Source organism: Limulus polyphemus, unplaced genomic scaffold (genome assembly GCF_000517525.1).
Source record: "Limulus polyphemus unplaced genomic scaffold, Limulus_polyphemus-2.1.2 Scaffold4279, whole genome shotgun sequence".
NCBI classification, from domain to species: domain Eukaryota; kingdom Metazoa; phylum Arthropoda; class Merostomata; order Xiphosura; family Limulidae; genus Limulus; species Limulus polyphemus.
In genome coordinates this window covers 10,245-29,284 of record NW_013669889.1, presented here as the reverse complement: position 1 = coordinate 29,284, position 19,040 = coordinate 10,245, and the positions used below count along the sequence as shown (strand labels likewise).

The window sequence follows — 19,040 nt, the reverse complement described above, 5'->3', positions numbered from 1 at the left end:
GAAGGTATGCACTTGACACTTGAAAGATTCTCATCAGTCGAAACAAGTTTAAGTTAAACCACAGTACAGTTTGAAGGACAAACTGTCAAAATGAAAAAATATTATTTATGATCGTAACACAAATTATACAAAACATAGTAGCAACAAAACTAAAAACTTAGACTGAATTTTATTTTACTATCAACTGGATATCCTCTACATTTACAGAGAATCTCATGAGAATTATTCAACTTAATATATTTGTGTTAAGTTTATAACAAACATTTGAAAGTTTTTGTTATCTTATATATATATATAGGTATTATTAAAAACTTAACTATATTAAGAAGTTGAAAAGTGGTTATCAATTATAATATATGTGAATATTCTTAGTATCCACTATTTAATCCTTTAACAATGGGCTCGTGTATTTTAAGTGACCTTGTAATTACCATCAAAGTAGCTTGTAACCATGAGGGTATACATACTATAACTCTGAAAGTACTTAATATATGTCCACGAAATTTGGCAAGCTTTCAGTAAACATTAAAAGTCTTTTGTAAACATAAAATCTGAATTTTTAATAAAGTATACTTACTAAAAAATTGTCTGTAAATATAAGGAATTAGAGTGCTGACTGCTCTGAGTGCAGAGTGATTTTTTATGTTAAGATTAAAAATACTTTTCTTCATTTGAGAATTTTCAAATTTCATTTGCATTATCTTTAAAACTTCTTATAAAAAAGTTGATTTGACCGACCTTGTAACCACCATAAAAAATTAGGAAATAAATGTAAATTACCATTTTTTATTTCTAGAATGACTGTTGCAAATTGTAACAGGAAACCACAAATGTTTACCCAAAATAGCTAAAAGGTCGTAACATCATACATCTATTTATATTTAATTTTATTGTTTAATTGCCCTTTGAAGCATGCCTAACTAATGATCCCACCACACAAGTTTTAATAACTTGGCAAACGTATAACTCATGTTACCATATTGAATTAAGTAACTCTCGTGAACATACTTCGTGAAGAATTTATATTATTATGTTTTTCATTATCTTACCTAATAAGATTCTAATTTGTACATTTAGTCACTTTTATAAAAATAAATAAAGTATACACATGAAAAACAAGAAACAGAGTACTTATCTTTGTCTTCTTTTTTTGTGTCGAATGTCGATGAAACTTAAGCCTATTTTTTCATACTAATGGTACGACTACTACACTAAATTTTTTAATCACTTAAATAGTGCACCTAAGAACACTGAATAATACTATGCAAAAATAAAACAATGTCCTATAACTATTATAATTTTTCTAGCTTTCTAACTATGTGAAAACAGCCTTTAAAAATTTAGCTAATCTCATCAATGGCATTCCTTTGAGAATAAATTTGAAACTGAACAATGAAATAAGCAATGCCCTGTACGGAAAACAACATAATATAACATGTCCTTTGATAGATTTAAACTATGGCTTTCTAGTGGTTATAAATGATATATTATAAAACATCAGAGAGAACTACTGGCAATTTGTGAATGAGAGCATGTGACAGGTGGGCTTTGCAAATGAGTCTGATTTTCTAGTTTATGGCTCCATAAACAAATTAAATTGAAGGTTATAAAAAGTACACTTTGCCCGAGTAATATCTATAATACAATGAGTAATTTACATTAAATGCTGTATTTCTCAGAAGAGTGGTAAATAAATTAGAGAAGAAAGAAGACCTAAACAGCAAATTCTCATACTACGGGAAATTAATGATTTTTAAAAATATTTCCTTATAAAATTAAGAACTTAAAATTCATATAATATTAAAATTTGATTTATTAACTATGTTTTGATGCCAAGTGTATTTGTATACATTGATAATAAAGTAGTTTAATTAAGTTTTGAATGTAACTCTGCAAAAGGTTATGACATGCATACTTCGACCTACGCATTTGTGAAAGGGTTAAACCTGCACAGCTAAGATATTATTTGTTACTTTTAATTCATTTTACATTTACAACAACTCACACCAATGCGTTCACTTAAAGTTAAGTAAAACATAACAAACAGGCAATAAGCTGTGCCGAATATCCTCAAATCTCAGCTCTGAAAACCTTAAAAGAAAAATAGAAAAATCAAATAAAGAAATTTCAAAAAATGTTGGAAGAACTGTAACATTATTTAAAATGAATTAAACATGTTAGCAGAGATAGGAGAACAAAGAGAGATGATTTGGTATTATAGTAAGAAGTTCAGCTGCCTCCTACAACCAAATATTTGGTAACATTCTTTTCTGAAAATTAACAAGCATCACTGTCTAACTAATCAGGGACACATACAAGTATACACCCATTACAAGTTACAATTTAAGAAAGCACTTGCCTCTGGAAAAGCATCTCTTCCAAAAGGTGGTGGAAATTCAATATCTCCCCACTTTTGCTTACACATGAATTCAGCTGTGGCATCCAATTTAGCAGCAAGATCAAGGATGAAAATTTTGTCTCTCGTAATAACTACATTAAAACAACAACAAAAAATGCCATGTTAAGTACAGTAAATCAAATTTTAAATATTAAATTTATGTTTAAGTTCAATATGTATTTATTTTTAGAAGTGTACACAGGTTATCCTATGATATCACATAAAATACCATCAAAACTAATACAAATGATGAATTCATCACATACTTGCTCTCTTTCATGAAGAATTTTCATTTTATGTGGGAAAAATACATTTTATTTTTCTAAGTAGTGATTTAAAAAATAAACATGCTCATTCATAAAAATTGTATGTACATTATGGAATAATTTCCTAATTAACCTAAACATTTTTAATTATCAGCAGTTTACAAGAATCTTGCAGCTCTTCCCATTTCACTGATACTTTTATAATAAAAATTCCATGAATAGTTCTAAATAAAGCTATCATAAAAGATTTATTGTGTTTGACAAAAGAACTAATGCACTAATGGATTTTTACCTAGCAATTTCTACAATGAAATGTCAGTTATTAAATCCATTGAATAACAACATCCTTTTTTGACTGAATTAATTTGTATTCATTAATCACAGAAAGTAAGGATTAGTTCAACCTTAGTTCTCCATTTACACGCAGTTGTGTTTAACACATCCGAATAAATAGAAGCTCTTACAAAAATCTTCTTACTTAACAGCTATGAAGCTTAAAACCAATATCTGTGATTTTTTGTCTCTAGCCAGAATTGTTTTATGGTATGAAATTCTGAGCAAAGACTCACCCAACGGATTGATCTCTAAATAGGTGAAGAACAAATCCACATACACTTCATACAAAGCTTGAATAAACTTTGCAACAAACCTACAATAAACCAAAAAAGGTGTGAATAAGATAATGTTACATATATTACAAAAAAGAAAAGAGCAACTTAACAAAAAATAATTATATTTAAGAGATGATAATAATAATAATAAAAAGGGGACTGTGTAACCATTACCACACACTTGTTAACAAATATTGTCTATGTTTTGTTTGTTAATTTAGTTAACTTTTCTGAAAACTTTACATACGCTCAAAAACTATCAATTGATGTATGAGGAGTTTTTGCTAAAAATATTTTTTTTTCTCCCATATGCTGGATATGAGTAAATTGTGACAAACAATACTGTTATGAAATCAATACTAACTTGTTGGTAGCAGCATCATATGTTACATATTTTCACAATATGTAATATGCAACACAGTTACATTAGTTTTCTACTTTGTGTTACCCAATGTTAAGATCAGTGATGACTGTTACATCATTACACTAACACAGTTTGCTTGCACTTTAAAAACAAAGCATCCTAGCATCAAAATAAATGATAATCTCTTCACATGATGCTGTTAAATTTCATTCTGTTACTTCATGCAGTGTTTGTAACTGAAATATTTGTATAGATATTTCTTTCTGTCTCCTGCAGCTTGTAACTTTCATCTTTATTAGTTCTCTCATGGACAACACTTTCAGAAGACAGCTAATGATTTATAAGCAGCTGTATATATATAATCTGACTCTTAACTTCACACCTGTATTTTGTTAAACTAGAATGATGAGGAAAATTTATGTTTATCAGCTGTAAATGTATTGTTAAATACAGGAGAATGTTTGTAAATAATAAATATATTTCCTGTAAGCAGATCATATCAGGTTAAATTCAGCAAAGATACATCGATGGTATTGAGGATAGGATATGTGGAACCTAACGTCACTTTGTAATATAATTCCATTTAAGTATGATGCGACCAAGAATATGTGAATTATATAATTAATCAAAAGAGACACTTACATGGAACAATGCCATAAGTATGTCCAGGAAGCAAGAAATGCGATTAAATAGCCTTCAGTGACTAATGATGTCCACCAATATTTGACTGATTCATTTAAAGCTGTTTTTGCATTTACAGCAAATTTAAAGTTAAGAATTAATCTTCTGCTTGTACACAGTTATGATTGAACAGCAAAATAAATTTGGCACAAAAATCAGACTTTATCAAGGTACAAGACTTCTTCTTACATTTGTTTTTCTGCAGGTAGATGTTTAAGAAGTTTGTTTTTGATGTCATCCAAAGAAGGCTTTCTCTCGATAGGTATTTCAAGTTTTAGTGCCTAATGAACAGAAAGTAGGACAGTTTATGCATATAGTTGATAATCCTTAAAAAACAGTTTAAATGTATCAGTATATTTCAGTAATGACAAATACTTAAAACAAACTAAGAAATTAAAGTGTGTAGGAACATTTTTCAGGTAAAAAAAAAAGATTACTTATCTGGATAGAAACATAATAATCATCAAAAAGCAAAAAATCACTACTTTTAGATTACAGACTGTTTATAACATGATACTTTCCATAAGATAAATTTTGGGATCACAATTTCAAAGCCATATATGCCCGGCATGGCCGGGTGGTTAGGGTGCTCGACTCGCAATCTGAGGGTCTTGGGTTCAAATCTCCATCTCACCAAACATGCTCACCCTTTCAGCCATGGGGGCAATATAATGTGATGGTCAATCCCACTATTTGTTGGTAAAAGAGTAGCCTAAGAATTGTCGGTGGTGACTAGCTGCTTTCCCTCTAGTCTTTCACTGCTAATTTAGGGGTGACTAGTGCAGATAGCCCTCGGTACGAAATTCAAACCAAACCAAAGCCATGTAAACAGCCAGAGAAGAAAAAGAATAATTAAAAATGACAGATTGCTAATCCATGTTCTGAAAACCACAGGTATCAAAACCCAATCTTTTAGTGTTATAAGCCCTTCAAACTTACTGCTGAGTCACTGGGGGCCTTTTACTAGTTAAGAATTGTGAAAATCCTTGATTAACTTGAAATAAGACAGGAAACTGTATTGAGGGCAAAGTTAAACTTAATTCAGGTGATTATTATTGATTGTAAAGATTTTACTTAAAATACATTCATTAGCATTCAAACCTTCCAAAAAACTAGTTAAAAGAAAGGAACTGTTTTTATTATTGTTTCTTTTATAGGCTGTAATTATAACATAGTCAAACACAAAATTGACTAATTAAAATATACATGATCAATAATTGCAATATACATAGTGAAAATCAAATGGGATTTAGCTTTGCATCAAGTTTATACAGTTATGCATGATCATCTCTAATAATATTAATCCTATTCCTTTAACAACATAAGAACCCAACATAAAATATGCATATTTTTCTTCTATAAACAGCACTAACCTTAGCATCAACATCTCCTATCTCCACTCCTCCTTCATGATGAAACAGAATAGTGTCACCGTGACGATGAGAATAAACACAGACATAAGCTTCTTCATCCTGAATAATACATATGTCATTCAATTTTAAGTTCTTTAAAACAAATGTAAATGTAATAATTTTAAAAAAATTATTTTAAAATCCCCTTAAAATTTCACACAGTTCTCAGTAAACTACAAAATTTTAGAACAGGAAAAGAATAAATTTAATGTACAAGCCAATTTCAAAAGGAATCACGAAATTACTCATGTCTCACAACCATGAATAAAATCTGTTAGAAATTCTTCGTTTTATGTTTTTCTAATCTAGTATGATTTAAACCTTTCAAAGTACAATACACAACAATGATTCAGTGGACATGTAACTATTACAGTATCACTTAAATATTTATAATACACCACACTCCACTTTTTTAGGTTGATGTGATTTAAGTGTGCAACATATTATTTGTACAAAAAATAAGTATTAGCTAAAAATTCTGAAAGAATGTAATGAATATTTCTTGTTAAATTTTTTGGTACATGTTTTTATAGAATAAAATGTTCACAGTCTAAATATATTGTGAAAATCCAATTTCTTGTTCAGATATTATGTACTAGATTACCTCACTTCCAAATCAGTGTATTCCAATTTAAAACAGATTAGACACTTCTAAAGAAATGCTTGTTTATTAGTTTATATTTAAGTCAACAGCTATCAACAAGTAGAATTACAGATTTTTATTACTAAATGAAAGTATATTATGCAGCTAAATTAATATATTACTAAAGAAAACAATGACCTAATCTGTGTAAATTTTATGTATAGATTGCTGTACATTTTGGAATAATTTTGATAATTAGATGTTCTCAGTGTCTTGGATGACAAAAATTAACCTGAACAAAAAAACAAGACCTGGATTTATATGACTCGGGATCACAAAGTTCAAAGAGTTGGAGAAAAGTATACAGTACATAAAACTAAAGAAAAAGATGATTTAATGGTAGGTAAAACAAGTAAAAAAAGTGTCCTTTAAATCTCCAGGGATATAAAACTACACTTTGTTCATCTACTGTAACAGATGGTGAATGACTAAAAAAGTGTCCTTTAAATCTCCAGGTATATAAAACCACACTATGTTCATCTACTGTAGCAGATGGTGAATGACTAAAAAAGTGTCCTTTAAATCTCCAGGGATATAAAACCACACTATGTTCATCTACTGTAACAGATGGTGAATGACTAAAAAAGTGTCCTTTAAATCTCCAGGGATATAAAACCACACTATGTTCATCTACTGTAACAGATGGTGAATGACTAAAAAAGTGTCCTTTAAATCTCCAGGGATATAAAACCATACTATGTTCATCTACTGTAACAGATGTTGAAGGACTAATTACCTGCTTATGAGGAACAAATGGCTCAATTATAAAGTTTCGAAGTTTTCCGGTTGCTCTACCAACCTAAAACAGAAAATATACCACTATTCAGCTATAAACAATTACATAAAAAACATTTAGAATACTGTTCTTTATTACCAAAATATTGAAAAGAAAACTTCTATTAAATAAGCTTTATACAACATTTAAAACTTCAGTTATCCTTGAAAATTAAACAAACCCGAATTTCCTTTTCTTTTACACTTAAAATAATCATAAAAACAAGTTGGTAACACAGAATTAATTATCTTAATACCTTTACTGCCAGCAGTAAAAACATCACAACTGCAAAAAAAATATTTCTCATGACATTACCAAAAATCATGTGGATTTTGTAAATGGCTTTCATATTTATGCTATAATGCTTAATAGATTGTTTAGTATTTGTTATCCAAATATATTTAAAAGAAATGAATAATAAATGTTTAAGGTTTATATACTCTGCTGTTTCATTTTCATCCTAATTCTTTAATAACACTCCAGTCAATTTTGAATGTACCGTTGTGATTCTGTCATTAAATTCTGTATTAATCTTAAGGTATTCAGGTACACTAATATCCAACAGGTAGTTATAAATACCAAAAATACAACAGGTTCTAGACATGTTATACAAAGAATAAATCAAACAGATACAGCAAAGGAAAAACAAATAAACACAAATGAACATATAAACAACATCTTATTTATTCACACCAAGTATGTTGTGTATTTAACAAACTGGTTGGAATCTTAAATTCTGTTATGACAATACTGACTCATGGGTAAAGAGGAAGAATTTTCAGATATGCATGTATGAATCAGGACAGTACGATTTATATTACATCTGCACAGGTCAAGGGCAAGAAGAATTATGTTATACCATACTTTCAAGTCTCTGACAAAATGTATCCCATGACGGATCACCTATGTCACCAACTATTCAAAATGACATATTTAAGGGAGAGAACTACAACTTATACAGACATGTACAAATATCTGTGCCACTACTTCAGATGAGCTTGTCCTGCTCCAAGAAATGGACACAGACACAGGGCCAAACTAATACAAGTTTCTATGAGATGCTATGAGCTATTACCGTATTTAACATTTAACTAAGTAAAATGAATGACCTTTTGATATCTGGTTTAAAAGAATGTCCTAGTTACATGCAGAACACTTGTATAAAACTTAAGAAAATTTATCTGAATATACCTTAATATAAATATATTTTATATTAGTTATAAAAGGGTACAACTGTAACTAGCTACCAAAATACAACCTTATAATCTGAAAATAATATATAGTTGATCTTATTTATCCCTGACTGGTATGAGTTTAATCATTTATATCAAAAAAATCACTTTCAACATTACAAGTTTTATAAGATTTTCCCTTGAAGCATTATTTCAATAGTGAACTTAATTGGATAATTTATAACTGTTGTTAAAAAATACTAGTTTTATACCCTGTGCTACTGATGAGCCTACTTTCTACCATTCTCACTCAATCATCCACACATAAACCTCTTTTCAAATGACTGTGGACTGTGTTATTATTTCTATGTTTTTTCTCAGTATGGATGTTTTTTCACATTGTCCATAAAAAAACCACAGGAATATAGACACAGTCATGAATGCTTTTCCAATATGATAAACTTCAGAGTTACTAGTATCAGTATTTACTGTACAACTTCCAAAAGTGCCACTATAATGTTCATTCCTAACACCTATATTTTTATCTTTCTACTGCAGAAGAAAACTAATACTGCGTACGGACATCATACAGGTCATTTTAATTTTCATCTACAAGACATTGCAACAGTCAACCTTTCAATCTGTAAAAAAACAACTGTTGTTCCATCTTCTTCAACAAACAGTGCTTACATTTGCTCCATCTTCACACTGAGTTTTGTCCCTTTCATTATAGCACTACAAATCGCTACACCCATCCTTCAACATTCTAGGTTCTTGATTCTCTATACCAATCCCTCCACATACAAGTCTCTCCAATATCTGATTGTTGTGGAAATCAAATAACTATCTGCTTGATCTAATTATTAAATATTTTTACCTTCTGAAAAAAGTAATTGGCTAGAAAATTATACATGAAACTCCTACAAGAGTAAAGGATTATACATGGAACTCCTACAAGAGTAAAGGATATACCCGAAACTCCTACAAGAGTAAAGGATTATACATGAAACTCCTACAAGAGTAAAGGATATACCCGAAACTCCTACAAGAGTAAAGGATTATACATGAAACTCCTACAAGGGTAAAGGATTATACACGAAACTCCTACAAGAGTAAAGGATATACCCAAAACTCCTACAAGAGTAAAGGATTATACATGAAACTCCTACAAGAGTAAAGGATTATACACGAAACTCCTACAAGAGTAAAGGATATACCCGAAACTCCTACAAGAGTAAAGGATTATACACGAAACTCCTACAAGAGTAAAGGATTATACTCCTACAAGAGTAAAGGATTATACATGAAACTCCTACAAGAGTAAAGGATATACCCGAAACTCCTAGAAGAGTAAAGGATTATACACGAAACTCCTACAAGAGTAAAGGATTATACATGAAACTCCTACAAGAGTAAAGGATTATACATGAAACTCCTTCAAGAGTAAGGTATTATACATTAAACTCCTAAGGTATTATTCAATTCTGAAGGAAACTTTTTTTTTACATCTTTGGCGTGATTCAAGATCTTTATTTTTTTTACCTTTCCTTGCTATACCCACCAACTCTATATCCTCATGATGCTTTTTTAGAAGATATTTGTTGCAAAAACTTTGAAGTGTGCATTTAAAGATAAACTTTTCTGCTAGGTTACAACCTTACATGATGTATGGAAATTCCACATTGTCTGTATTTTTTTGGTTTGTTTACAAATATGCTGATAGTGCTGTATGTATTTAGGGCATTCTGCTTATCAAATTAACTTTACTCTCTATTATGTAGGCAGGCTTCTAATTTAAAACCATATAATTTTGGACTATTTTTCCAATTTGATAAATTGTAAGGGTAAGAATAAGACCCAAAATCCAGATCATATCATTCATTTGATGTCTGAAATTTCTAAAAGGGCAAAGTTTTTGAACATCAAAATACCAGAGATTGTTCTAAAGGTTAGTTTCACCAAATCTGGGTATGTGTATAGGTTGTAGGATCTGGTTTCACAGCTACCCATAGCCATGGGAACGGCAAGAGAGGGCAATAAAGCTATTAGTCAAGTGAAGATCCAATAGGCCTATCGATCATGTAATTCACAAGTGTCAGACATACATGTTCTATGGTCAATTTTCCCATGAACACATGTGAATTCATTTGTCTAAGGTAACCTGCATATTACTCAGCTTCTAAAGGTAGTTTTAGAGGGAGGTAATGGTCATAACCAGGCAATTACAGATTCCTTTCAACCTACACATCTGGTTGACCTTTTGACCAAATAGAATTCACTGACCTTGCATTTTAAATTCATACTTTATATGAGAGAGATCAAATTCTGCATCTTTTTCTTCATCTGGCCAATGGTATTTTCCATTATTGTATGCCACAGTTCCCATTACACTACCATAGAAATATCAATAACTTTAGGCATCTTGTGGCCCAACTGCAGCTAACCTTGAGCCAGTAGAGGAAGGTGTTCTGCTAGCAGGATCCTCTAATATCAGATTTCATCAGAAGTCGATTAGTGATGGAAGATAAAAATGTAAAGGAAAAGTGACTACAGTTTTCGTAACTCCAGGCTAGGAACTTGACAGACAACAGAAAGTGAAGTTTTTGCCGTTGTTTACTCAAGCTCAACTTATAATTACTAGTGAATTTATAGCAATCAAGAAAGTTTTATAAGACCCGAGGTTTAAGAATAGAAAGCCACAGAATGTGATGAAATAATTAAATGATTTGTCTCCTGATGTGGTGTATATTTTGGACAATGATTTAAATGCAACTTTTGGATGTGTGAGCACTTTCCTGTGTCTGTATTAAAGGGTTTATGCTTGTTTTGTGATATCATGATGTAGATTAATTATCATTAAACAATGATTTTTATATATATCTTTGTCAAAGGGTTTTAGATTTATATTTTTCTTTGTTCAAGGTTTGTAATGTCTCTAAGATGCATGTTTTTGGAGCCCAAAAAAAGGGTTAATCCAATTATCAATCAGGTCGAACTTAAAATTTATTGGTGTGAAAGTAAACTTTACTGTTAGACTGGGACAAGCCTGAGATTAGAAAGAGAGGAAAAATGTGGTAATGATTATCACATGTGTTTCTGTTTTCTTGTAGTATTATAATATTTGTTCTGAATTATCTTGAATATGTGCAGATTTCCCGTAACACATAGTCAAGAGAACCATTAAGTTGATCTTGTTTCAAATTACCATTGTTTCTTTGTTATTTTTGAAGTTAGTAATATCTGTTACTGCCTGTGGAGATCACTGCTTAAAGTGGCTTTGCATAAAGGTATCGACATCAGTGTTCTTCAATGGTTGTACGGGCAACATTTAGAGGTTACAGCTAAGTTCGTAGCCAGGAAGTGGGGGGGGGGGGGGAGAGAATGAACCCTCCCTACTCCTGCTAGAGTTCCACCCGCCTATTAACATTTATTTTTACCTTTCTTTGATGATGACCTCTCATTATATAATTGCTTTTGTAACACTATGTTTACATACAGAAATAGCATTTTCATATTTACCTAAGGAAATGTTTATTTGCAATGATAATAAAGGAACCATTAAATATTTCAGAAATTTCTTATAGTTTCTGGGCACTAAAGTTTCATGTGAAACTTGAGAGCCCACCACTTTCAGACCTGGCTATGGGCTTCTTACAGCCCCCACTTATGTGTAATAAGAATTACCAATCATGTGGTAGCTCATATGTGCAGGTAAATGCAAGGTTTCTTGGAACCAAAGAAACCTTAGATTTGGCAGTCTGATCTGGACCATTATTGAACAGCTTCGAACTTGGCCTTAGTCAGTCCAGTGATTCAGTGAAGTCAGTGATCGAAACGTAAGCAAACTGCATGTGCACATACAGTGTTTGTGTTTAGCATATAATACAAAACTGTTCATTTTGTTTATCACTTGTTGTATGTTCAGGTGAACATTTGTTTGAGTTATTGGATAGATACATTAAATATCAGGAGATTTGTTTAGAGTAACAAGTACAGAGTAATACTAAATCTCTTACTAACTGAGTCGATGCTAAAGGAAACAATGACACTGGACAAAAAAAAATGTCTTGTATCCATTCACTGTAATACTTTACAGGGGACCTGGATAAGAAAACAATCTCTGTACCTACTACTCGTTTCTAGTATCAAACTACTGTAAGTACTTTTGTAGCTCACATTTTATTATAAATTTCATTCTTTCATCTGTTACAGCTATTTTCTATTTCACAACAGACAGTTGCTATTTCTTTTCCAGCTCAATGTTAATATATATTTAGAACTATTAAATATTTTTGATAGCGATCAATAAAAGTAGTGCATTGTTGTTATACACCAGTAAACCCATGTTGGTGACATTTCTGTAAGATATTTTGTTTCAACGCAAAGCTGCACATGGGAATTATGGCTTAAACCCTAAATTCTAGCATCAGAAACACTCAAGTTCAACACGGAGTCACCGGAGAACATTTTTATAAGAACTAGTTATTTTTGATTCCTAGAATCAAAGTTTCCTTTGGCATTTTGAGTTTACTAAGTAACTTCTTTTTTGACATAGTTTACATGCTTGTTATAACAGCACCCCCCTCTGGTCACATTTACTCCATAAAAATGACTTTTTTTTTTAAAATTCCCATTGCTGAAAACATATTTTTTGTATGTTCTGTTTAGTTCATAGGAAAGTGCAAGAATGAGCATTAAATCAAAAAGTGTTTGCAACACACAAACCATATATTTAAAAACGTCCATACGAGTAAAAGCTCTAAGTTTCTGCATCAATCACATAAAAAATTATGTTAAACGTTTTGGTTAATTTTGTGATTTTTTTTTGGTTCAACGTTTTTTTTTTTGGGGGGGGGGAAGGATGAATTGAAACAAGAGTGCACATCCGTAAAAGAACACCTTAGCTGATTCAGCACTAACGCTAACTAAGTCATTACAGTGATCCTTGTGTAGTAGAAGCTGTTCCAGTTTTTACCTCCAGGCTTTCGATTTGATCGATATATATATATATATATCATGTAGACCGGTTTGGCTACGAACTCGGAAGGTTAGCCAGCACAACAGCGCTTACTAATGAAATGTCAAAGGAATGGCAAGAAGAACAAAAACTGGTGTATTGAAGATAATGGGGAACAGAACAGAGTGGTAACAAGGCACATTAAAGCAGTACTGTTGAAACATCTCAATCAATATCAGACTAATAAACCCGGCTCGTTAAACAAGATTGTTCGAGCTAACATGTAATATAAAACTCCAGAACACAAAAGTTAGAGACGACTTAAATTGGTAACGAAAAACAAAAAACTTTATTACAAGTTTAACATCATAAAAAAACATACAACGTTTCGACAAAATTTCCGTAACTTACTATTAAAAAGTACAGAAAAATATCTTCAAACGAGGGCATTTTTATTTGCAAAAGAATATTTGATCTAATAATCCACCATCAAATACAATGTAATAGTTAATCATTATCAGTTAAAATAACGCAAAATGTGTGTGCGTGAGAAGATATAATATCTAATCAAGTAATATTAAGTGTGATATCATTATGCTTTCCTATTCTTGATTTATAATGTTTATTTAGGGAACCATGACATAGAAATCCCCAAGTTCCTTCATTATCTGTATGATGTATGAAGACTTCATGATTCATCGGGTATTCTGATGACATATTTTCCAGTTTTCTGTGTTCAAAAGTATATGTATGCTATCAAATTTTATAATACGTGTGATTTGATCGCTAACGCACTCATCTATTTTAATAAAAATTGTGATTTCATTAAGTGTTAAATATTACTACGATCTGTCCGTTTTTGCTTTTCAACCTCTTTCACGCTCCATACTCAGCTATTGCAACTGAATACATCTTAGTAATGAAAACTTAAACACAAATTAATTGTGGCATATTTAAGCTAAGTAGAATGGATCCAAACACAAAATATGTTTTTAATAAGTTATCTGAATCTTGAAAAAAAAAAAAAAAGAATAATTGTTTACTCGCTAATTTTTATCGCTTAAGTTTTTAATGTTTCTAAAGTAGTTTCCATTTTGTTACGTCCCGATCAACTTCCTGGTGAGCTGAATGCTGACGTAAGAACGTTAAGATAAATGCTTCATGCCAAAACGACACACCTTTTACTTCGACAGCTAACATTCAACTTCGATCAAGATTATTGAAAGTTGATGTTGTCTTTATCTCTATTTGTGTTCCAGTTTTGCCCGCTTTTATTTTCCTCGTGAAAAAAAAATTCGGGGCTTGTTTGTGAATGTTCTAGTTAAACGAAATTTCATCACCCAAACTTAATATGTGAACACTTTTCTTCTATATTCGATATTTTACGTGTCTTAATAATGGTTTTGGATTGTCTTTAGCTTCAGCAATCTTACGCAGTTTTTCAACGAAAAACCCAGATGTTGGCGACTTAAACCTTTTCTCCTTGCATAGTCTGAAAAATAAGTTATTGCTTTTGAAAAAGTTATATGTGTAGTTTTTCATTTAAAAGTCTGGCAGTTTGGGAAAGTAAACATTATTCAACTTCTGCTACAGCAGAGAAATGGTCTGTGCAATATATCAAGCATTCGAAAATATTTCACACTGTCAGAAGAAGGGAAATTTGCCACGTATTCTGAATGCTATATGCCCCCCCCCTAGCGGCATGTCTGCGGACTTACAACGCTAGAAACTGGGTTTCGGTACCCGTGTTGGTTGGTTGGTTAAGCTTTGTGCTTAACTTTAAACAAACCAACAAACACCTTTTGGACAAAGTATTATAGCTATTCAATTCGCTAAATGGTACGTGTAGTTATTACTACTTTTGGCCTACATGATACGTTATGTTTTCGAATCTTAAATTTATTTTAGTTTATGTGGGAGAAGGAAAACATTTTTACACATTTTTAGTATATTACAGGGCGTCAACAAAACTGGAAAAGTTGTTTTAAATTTTGCCCCTCATCTCAAAGCCTGAACGCACATACCATAAGTGAAAAAAATAATACATCTACATTCGTGCACGAGCGCACACACACACACACACCACAAAGTTGTTGTTTTAGCGCAAAGCTACACAATGGATAATCTGTGTTCTCTCCACCGCGAGAATCTAACACAGAATTTTAACGTTGCACGTGTGTAACTTACCGCTGGCCCATCGGGGAGAACATACCATACGTGGATAGACAATATATCTACATCTACCACAAAAAATAAAACGGTAATTTTATTTCAAATAGAGATTAATAAATATAAAATGTGCAGTTAACCCTATCCCTTGGATCAGAACATATATGCAATATAACTGTCTAGTGAGCCGTTACAACAGTATTTTGTTATTCTACGTGTTGTTTAAATAAGGAAATTTTCATTGCGTTTGTTTTTAAGCAAAGGAGACTGAATGCAATGCATTGTTGGCAAATATGTTTGGATTTTGATGCAATGGATGCATCCAGCACAACACAGCGCTCAGGCTCTTTAAGTAACCAAGGGATTTTTTTTTCCGCTGGATGTCACCGTGCCTTGTCATTTTACTAAGCGCAAGAAAAGACCGCTACCGAAGTGAGAGCTTTTTGACAGTTGTTATTTCTAAAAGAGTGTCAAAGGAGAGATATTCAAATCAATTTATTCGTATTGGTACAGTAAATTAATGCATATATGTAATACCGACTTGAAAAACAACAAAAACAAAATCTAACAACAAATATATACTTAAACACGTTCCTCTCTTTATACGTTTTTTTTTCGTTCATGCATCTATCTTCGAAATATTACTTTCAATCAGTCAATGGAGGAATTCCCGTTTCTTTCGTGAAATTCCCTCGCAAAAAAGAAAAAATGTGTCCTTATGTCTTTTATTCTTCTCAGATTGACCGTTCAGCACATATAAAGACTGACCGATCGATATGAAATTTTAGGAATCGCACACAAAAAAAAGAAAAAGAATCCTGCAATGTACTCTTGAAAATAAACACACACACACATATGTATACTATTTTGTATATATTTCTAGGGTTAACCGTTCATGAGAAACAGAGCTTGACAGAGACATTTGGCAATTATCTATATATATAATATAGATATTTACATTTACAATAAGAAGAATATATAGAATATATAAACGTACGTCTTAACTAAGTAGAATAAAAATATATTTAAATACATGTGAAGTGGAATGAAAAAAATGCACATACATACACTATAAGCAGAACAGGAAATATCTAAATACATCACAAATGAAATAAGAAATATATCAACATACAGCATAACTGGATTAAGCAATATATCTAGAAATAGTATAACCGAAAGAGGAAGTATACATACAATATAACTACATAGAGCATAACCAGAATAGGTTCATACGCCATAACTAATGGACAATATATTTACACACACCATTACCTAAAAATAACAAAATCAACCAAGAAAAACAAACTCAAAGAATTTAAAACTGGTCAAATAATAACTTAGTTAAATATCTGATTAACAGCGTTTTGGTATAAGTCTTTTAAATTTTCAATTGGAAAAGAGTTTTAGTTTTTCTATCTGTTTGATAACATGATTTCAGATTTAAAAAACAACAACAACTATTTGCATGAGAGAATAATATGCAAGTAAACTGGTCCAGTAAAGTAATTGTAAACACAAGATTAGATACATTGTTCTAACTGGAATACTTTTTAAAAATTGTATTATTCAGTAATTAAAAATAAATAATAATATCCCAATGCAAATTCAAATCCACCTAACCCTAGGTTGTATGGATACGATACTTTCAATTTCGTAAACGATATAATAAGTAATCTTTAACTTTTGTCAATACTATGACAAGTAAATTATTAATAAAACTTTCTTCACGTTGGCAAACATTCATCTTATTACGTATGATGATCCACCTACTCCAACTCGCACCTTCATCTGGCAAACACAAGTGTCGTTTTAAGCGCGCGCGCATGTCCAGTGATATTTATAATAGAAATAAAATGTATTTATCTGAATTGAGCTTGAGGGGACATTGTTTAGGGACGGTCAATCGAGGCCAATATATAACAAGAATACGGTTACTAAAGAAACAGACAATTGGTTAGGAAAAAAACTGGTGGTGGGCCCATGAGATCCCTAATATGCGTCCTAGGGTTAATGATAACGAAATCGTTTTATTTATTTATTCAACTACGTTTTGCAATTTACACAGTTTCACAAACTAACGACAAGCCTGACTTTATAGTTTTTCAAGATATATAATGTTGTGAACTATGTTTTAATTTAGACGTGTTGTTTTTTAGAGGAAGGTTTGTCATGACGTAATGATGACGTATGATGTCTAGAAACGTCTAGATTTGACAAGGCGTGATGAGCATTTGACGTCTCGAATTTTATTATGAACTTGGGAAATATAAAATAGTAACAATATAAAAATATCACATTTAGTCAGTTAGTTTGTGAGTCTGTTAGTGTTTGTTGCACATGGATTACTGAGTTAGCGAGTGTGCTAGTTAGCCAGTTTTGATATTGTGCCACAAATACAAAACGAAATTTAACTAGTGACTACCGTTCTTATCTGTGAGTTTGGCCTGTCTTTCACTGAGCTTGTATAACATGTGGTAGAAGAAATAAAACGCTTTTCTTCCGTTTAAGTGGACTAGATTTTGCATTATTTTAAACGAATAATCCAAAAGAACCCGCCTTTATATTTCATGTTAATTCTCATTTGATCAATTTGACAACAAAAAGGTTTAATGAAAGATAATGATTAAAGAAACCGCATTTACACTTCCCACGCCTACAATAAATAGGTAAAAGGTAAAGGTTGATTTTAACTCAACCGATTTTATAATCGTCATGATTTTTGCTTTTGTTTTAATCTTTTTTCTTCTCCCTTTTCTTCAGTTTTCTATTTTCTTTGTACGTTTATGGCAACTTGATAGCTCAATTACAGAAAAGAAAGAAATTGATGTGTTCACTTACATCTTATTTTCCTGGTTGCTATGATTAAAATATATTATTTGAATAGAATACATGCAAAAAAAAAAAAATATTTCGACACTGAAGTCACTTTATCACGCAGGCCAAACGTTATGCTTGAAACGAAAATGGTAATGGCTTAGTATATTTCGTACATTTTTTTTTTTATACGTCACCTTCTGTAATAACTAGTATGAAAATACACAGCTATAGTCACTGTATGGTACTGTATTCACTTTGCAAATACAGTAAATCTATTCACAATATACGTCAAGATATTATCGTATTACTTAAAGTTCGAACTGTCTTTGGTGCAACGTGCGCATGTGTCAGATCGTATCACACCACAGTCACGTGAAAACCGATCGGTTAAGAAATTTAAGGAAAAAACGAGACTTGCAGACGTGTACTGAATTTAGAAAGAGAATAGCTAAAACTGTAAACCAAATATTTAATTCAATATAGAACAACGCCATGACTCCATTCCAGACTTGTTTTCAAATTCAGCGTGTAGTTTGATCTATGCTCAGTCAAATAGGTCAAAATTAAATTCAAAAGCAGAACATAAAAAAAAAAATGTTACAACTTCCGTACAATAAACTACAGCATTGCTTAGTAATTCTAATACTTTACGAACAACATGGCAATTTTTTCAACTCTCATCTTGTGCGGTGTCATAATTTAACTGAGCCACTGGAGTACGTCAACTTTACAGGCAGTTTCTACCACTTGTTTAACTGAGCCACTGGAGTACGTC

At 31.4% G+C, this 19,040-nt stretch overlaps 1 protein-coding gene across 1 annotated transcript in view; it reads right to left on the bottom strand.

Moving 5' to 3' along the window:
* The window catches only part of LOC106470904 (ATP-citrate synthase-like), a 56,631-nt gene that overhangs the window by 31,063 nt on the left and 6,528 nt on the right, over positions 1-19,040 (bottom strand). Inside the window, exons 3-7 of the mRNA XM_013931480.2 lie at positions 7,112-7,174; positions 5,694-5,792; positions 4,510-4,601; positions 3,234-3,313; positions 2,360-2,490 (exon numbers count right to left, since the gene is read on the bottom strand). Coding sequence (XP_013786934.1) covers positions 2,360-2,490; positions 3,234-3,313; positions 4,510-4,601; positions 5,694-5,792; positions 7,112-7,174 — 465 coding nt within the window. The remainder of the gene's footprint in view (positions 1-2,359; positions 2,491-3,233; positions 3,314-4,509; positions 4,602-5,693; positions 5,793-7,111; positions 7,175-19,040) is intronic.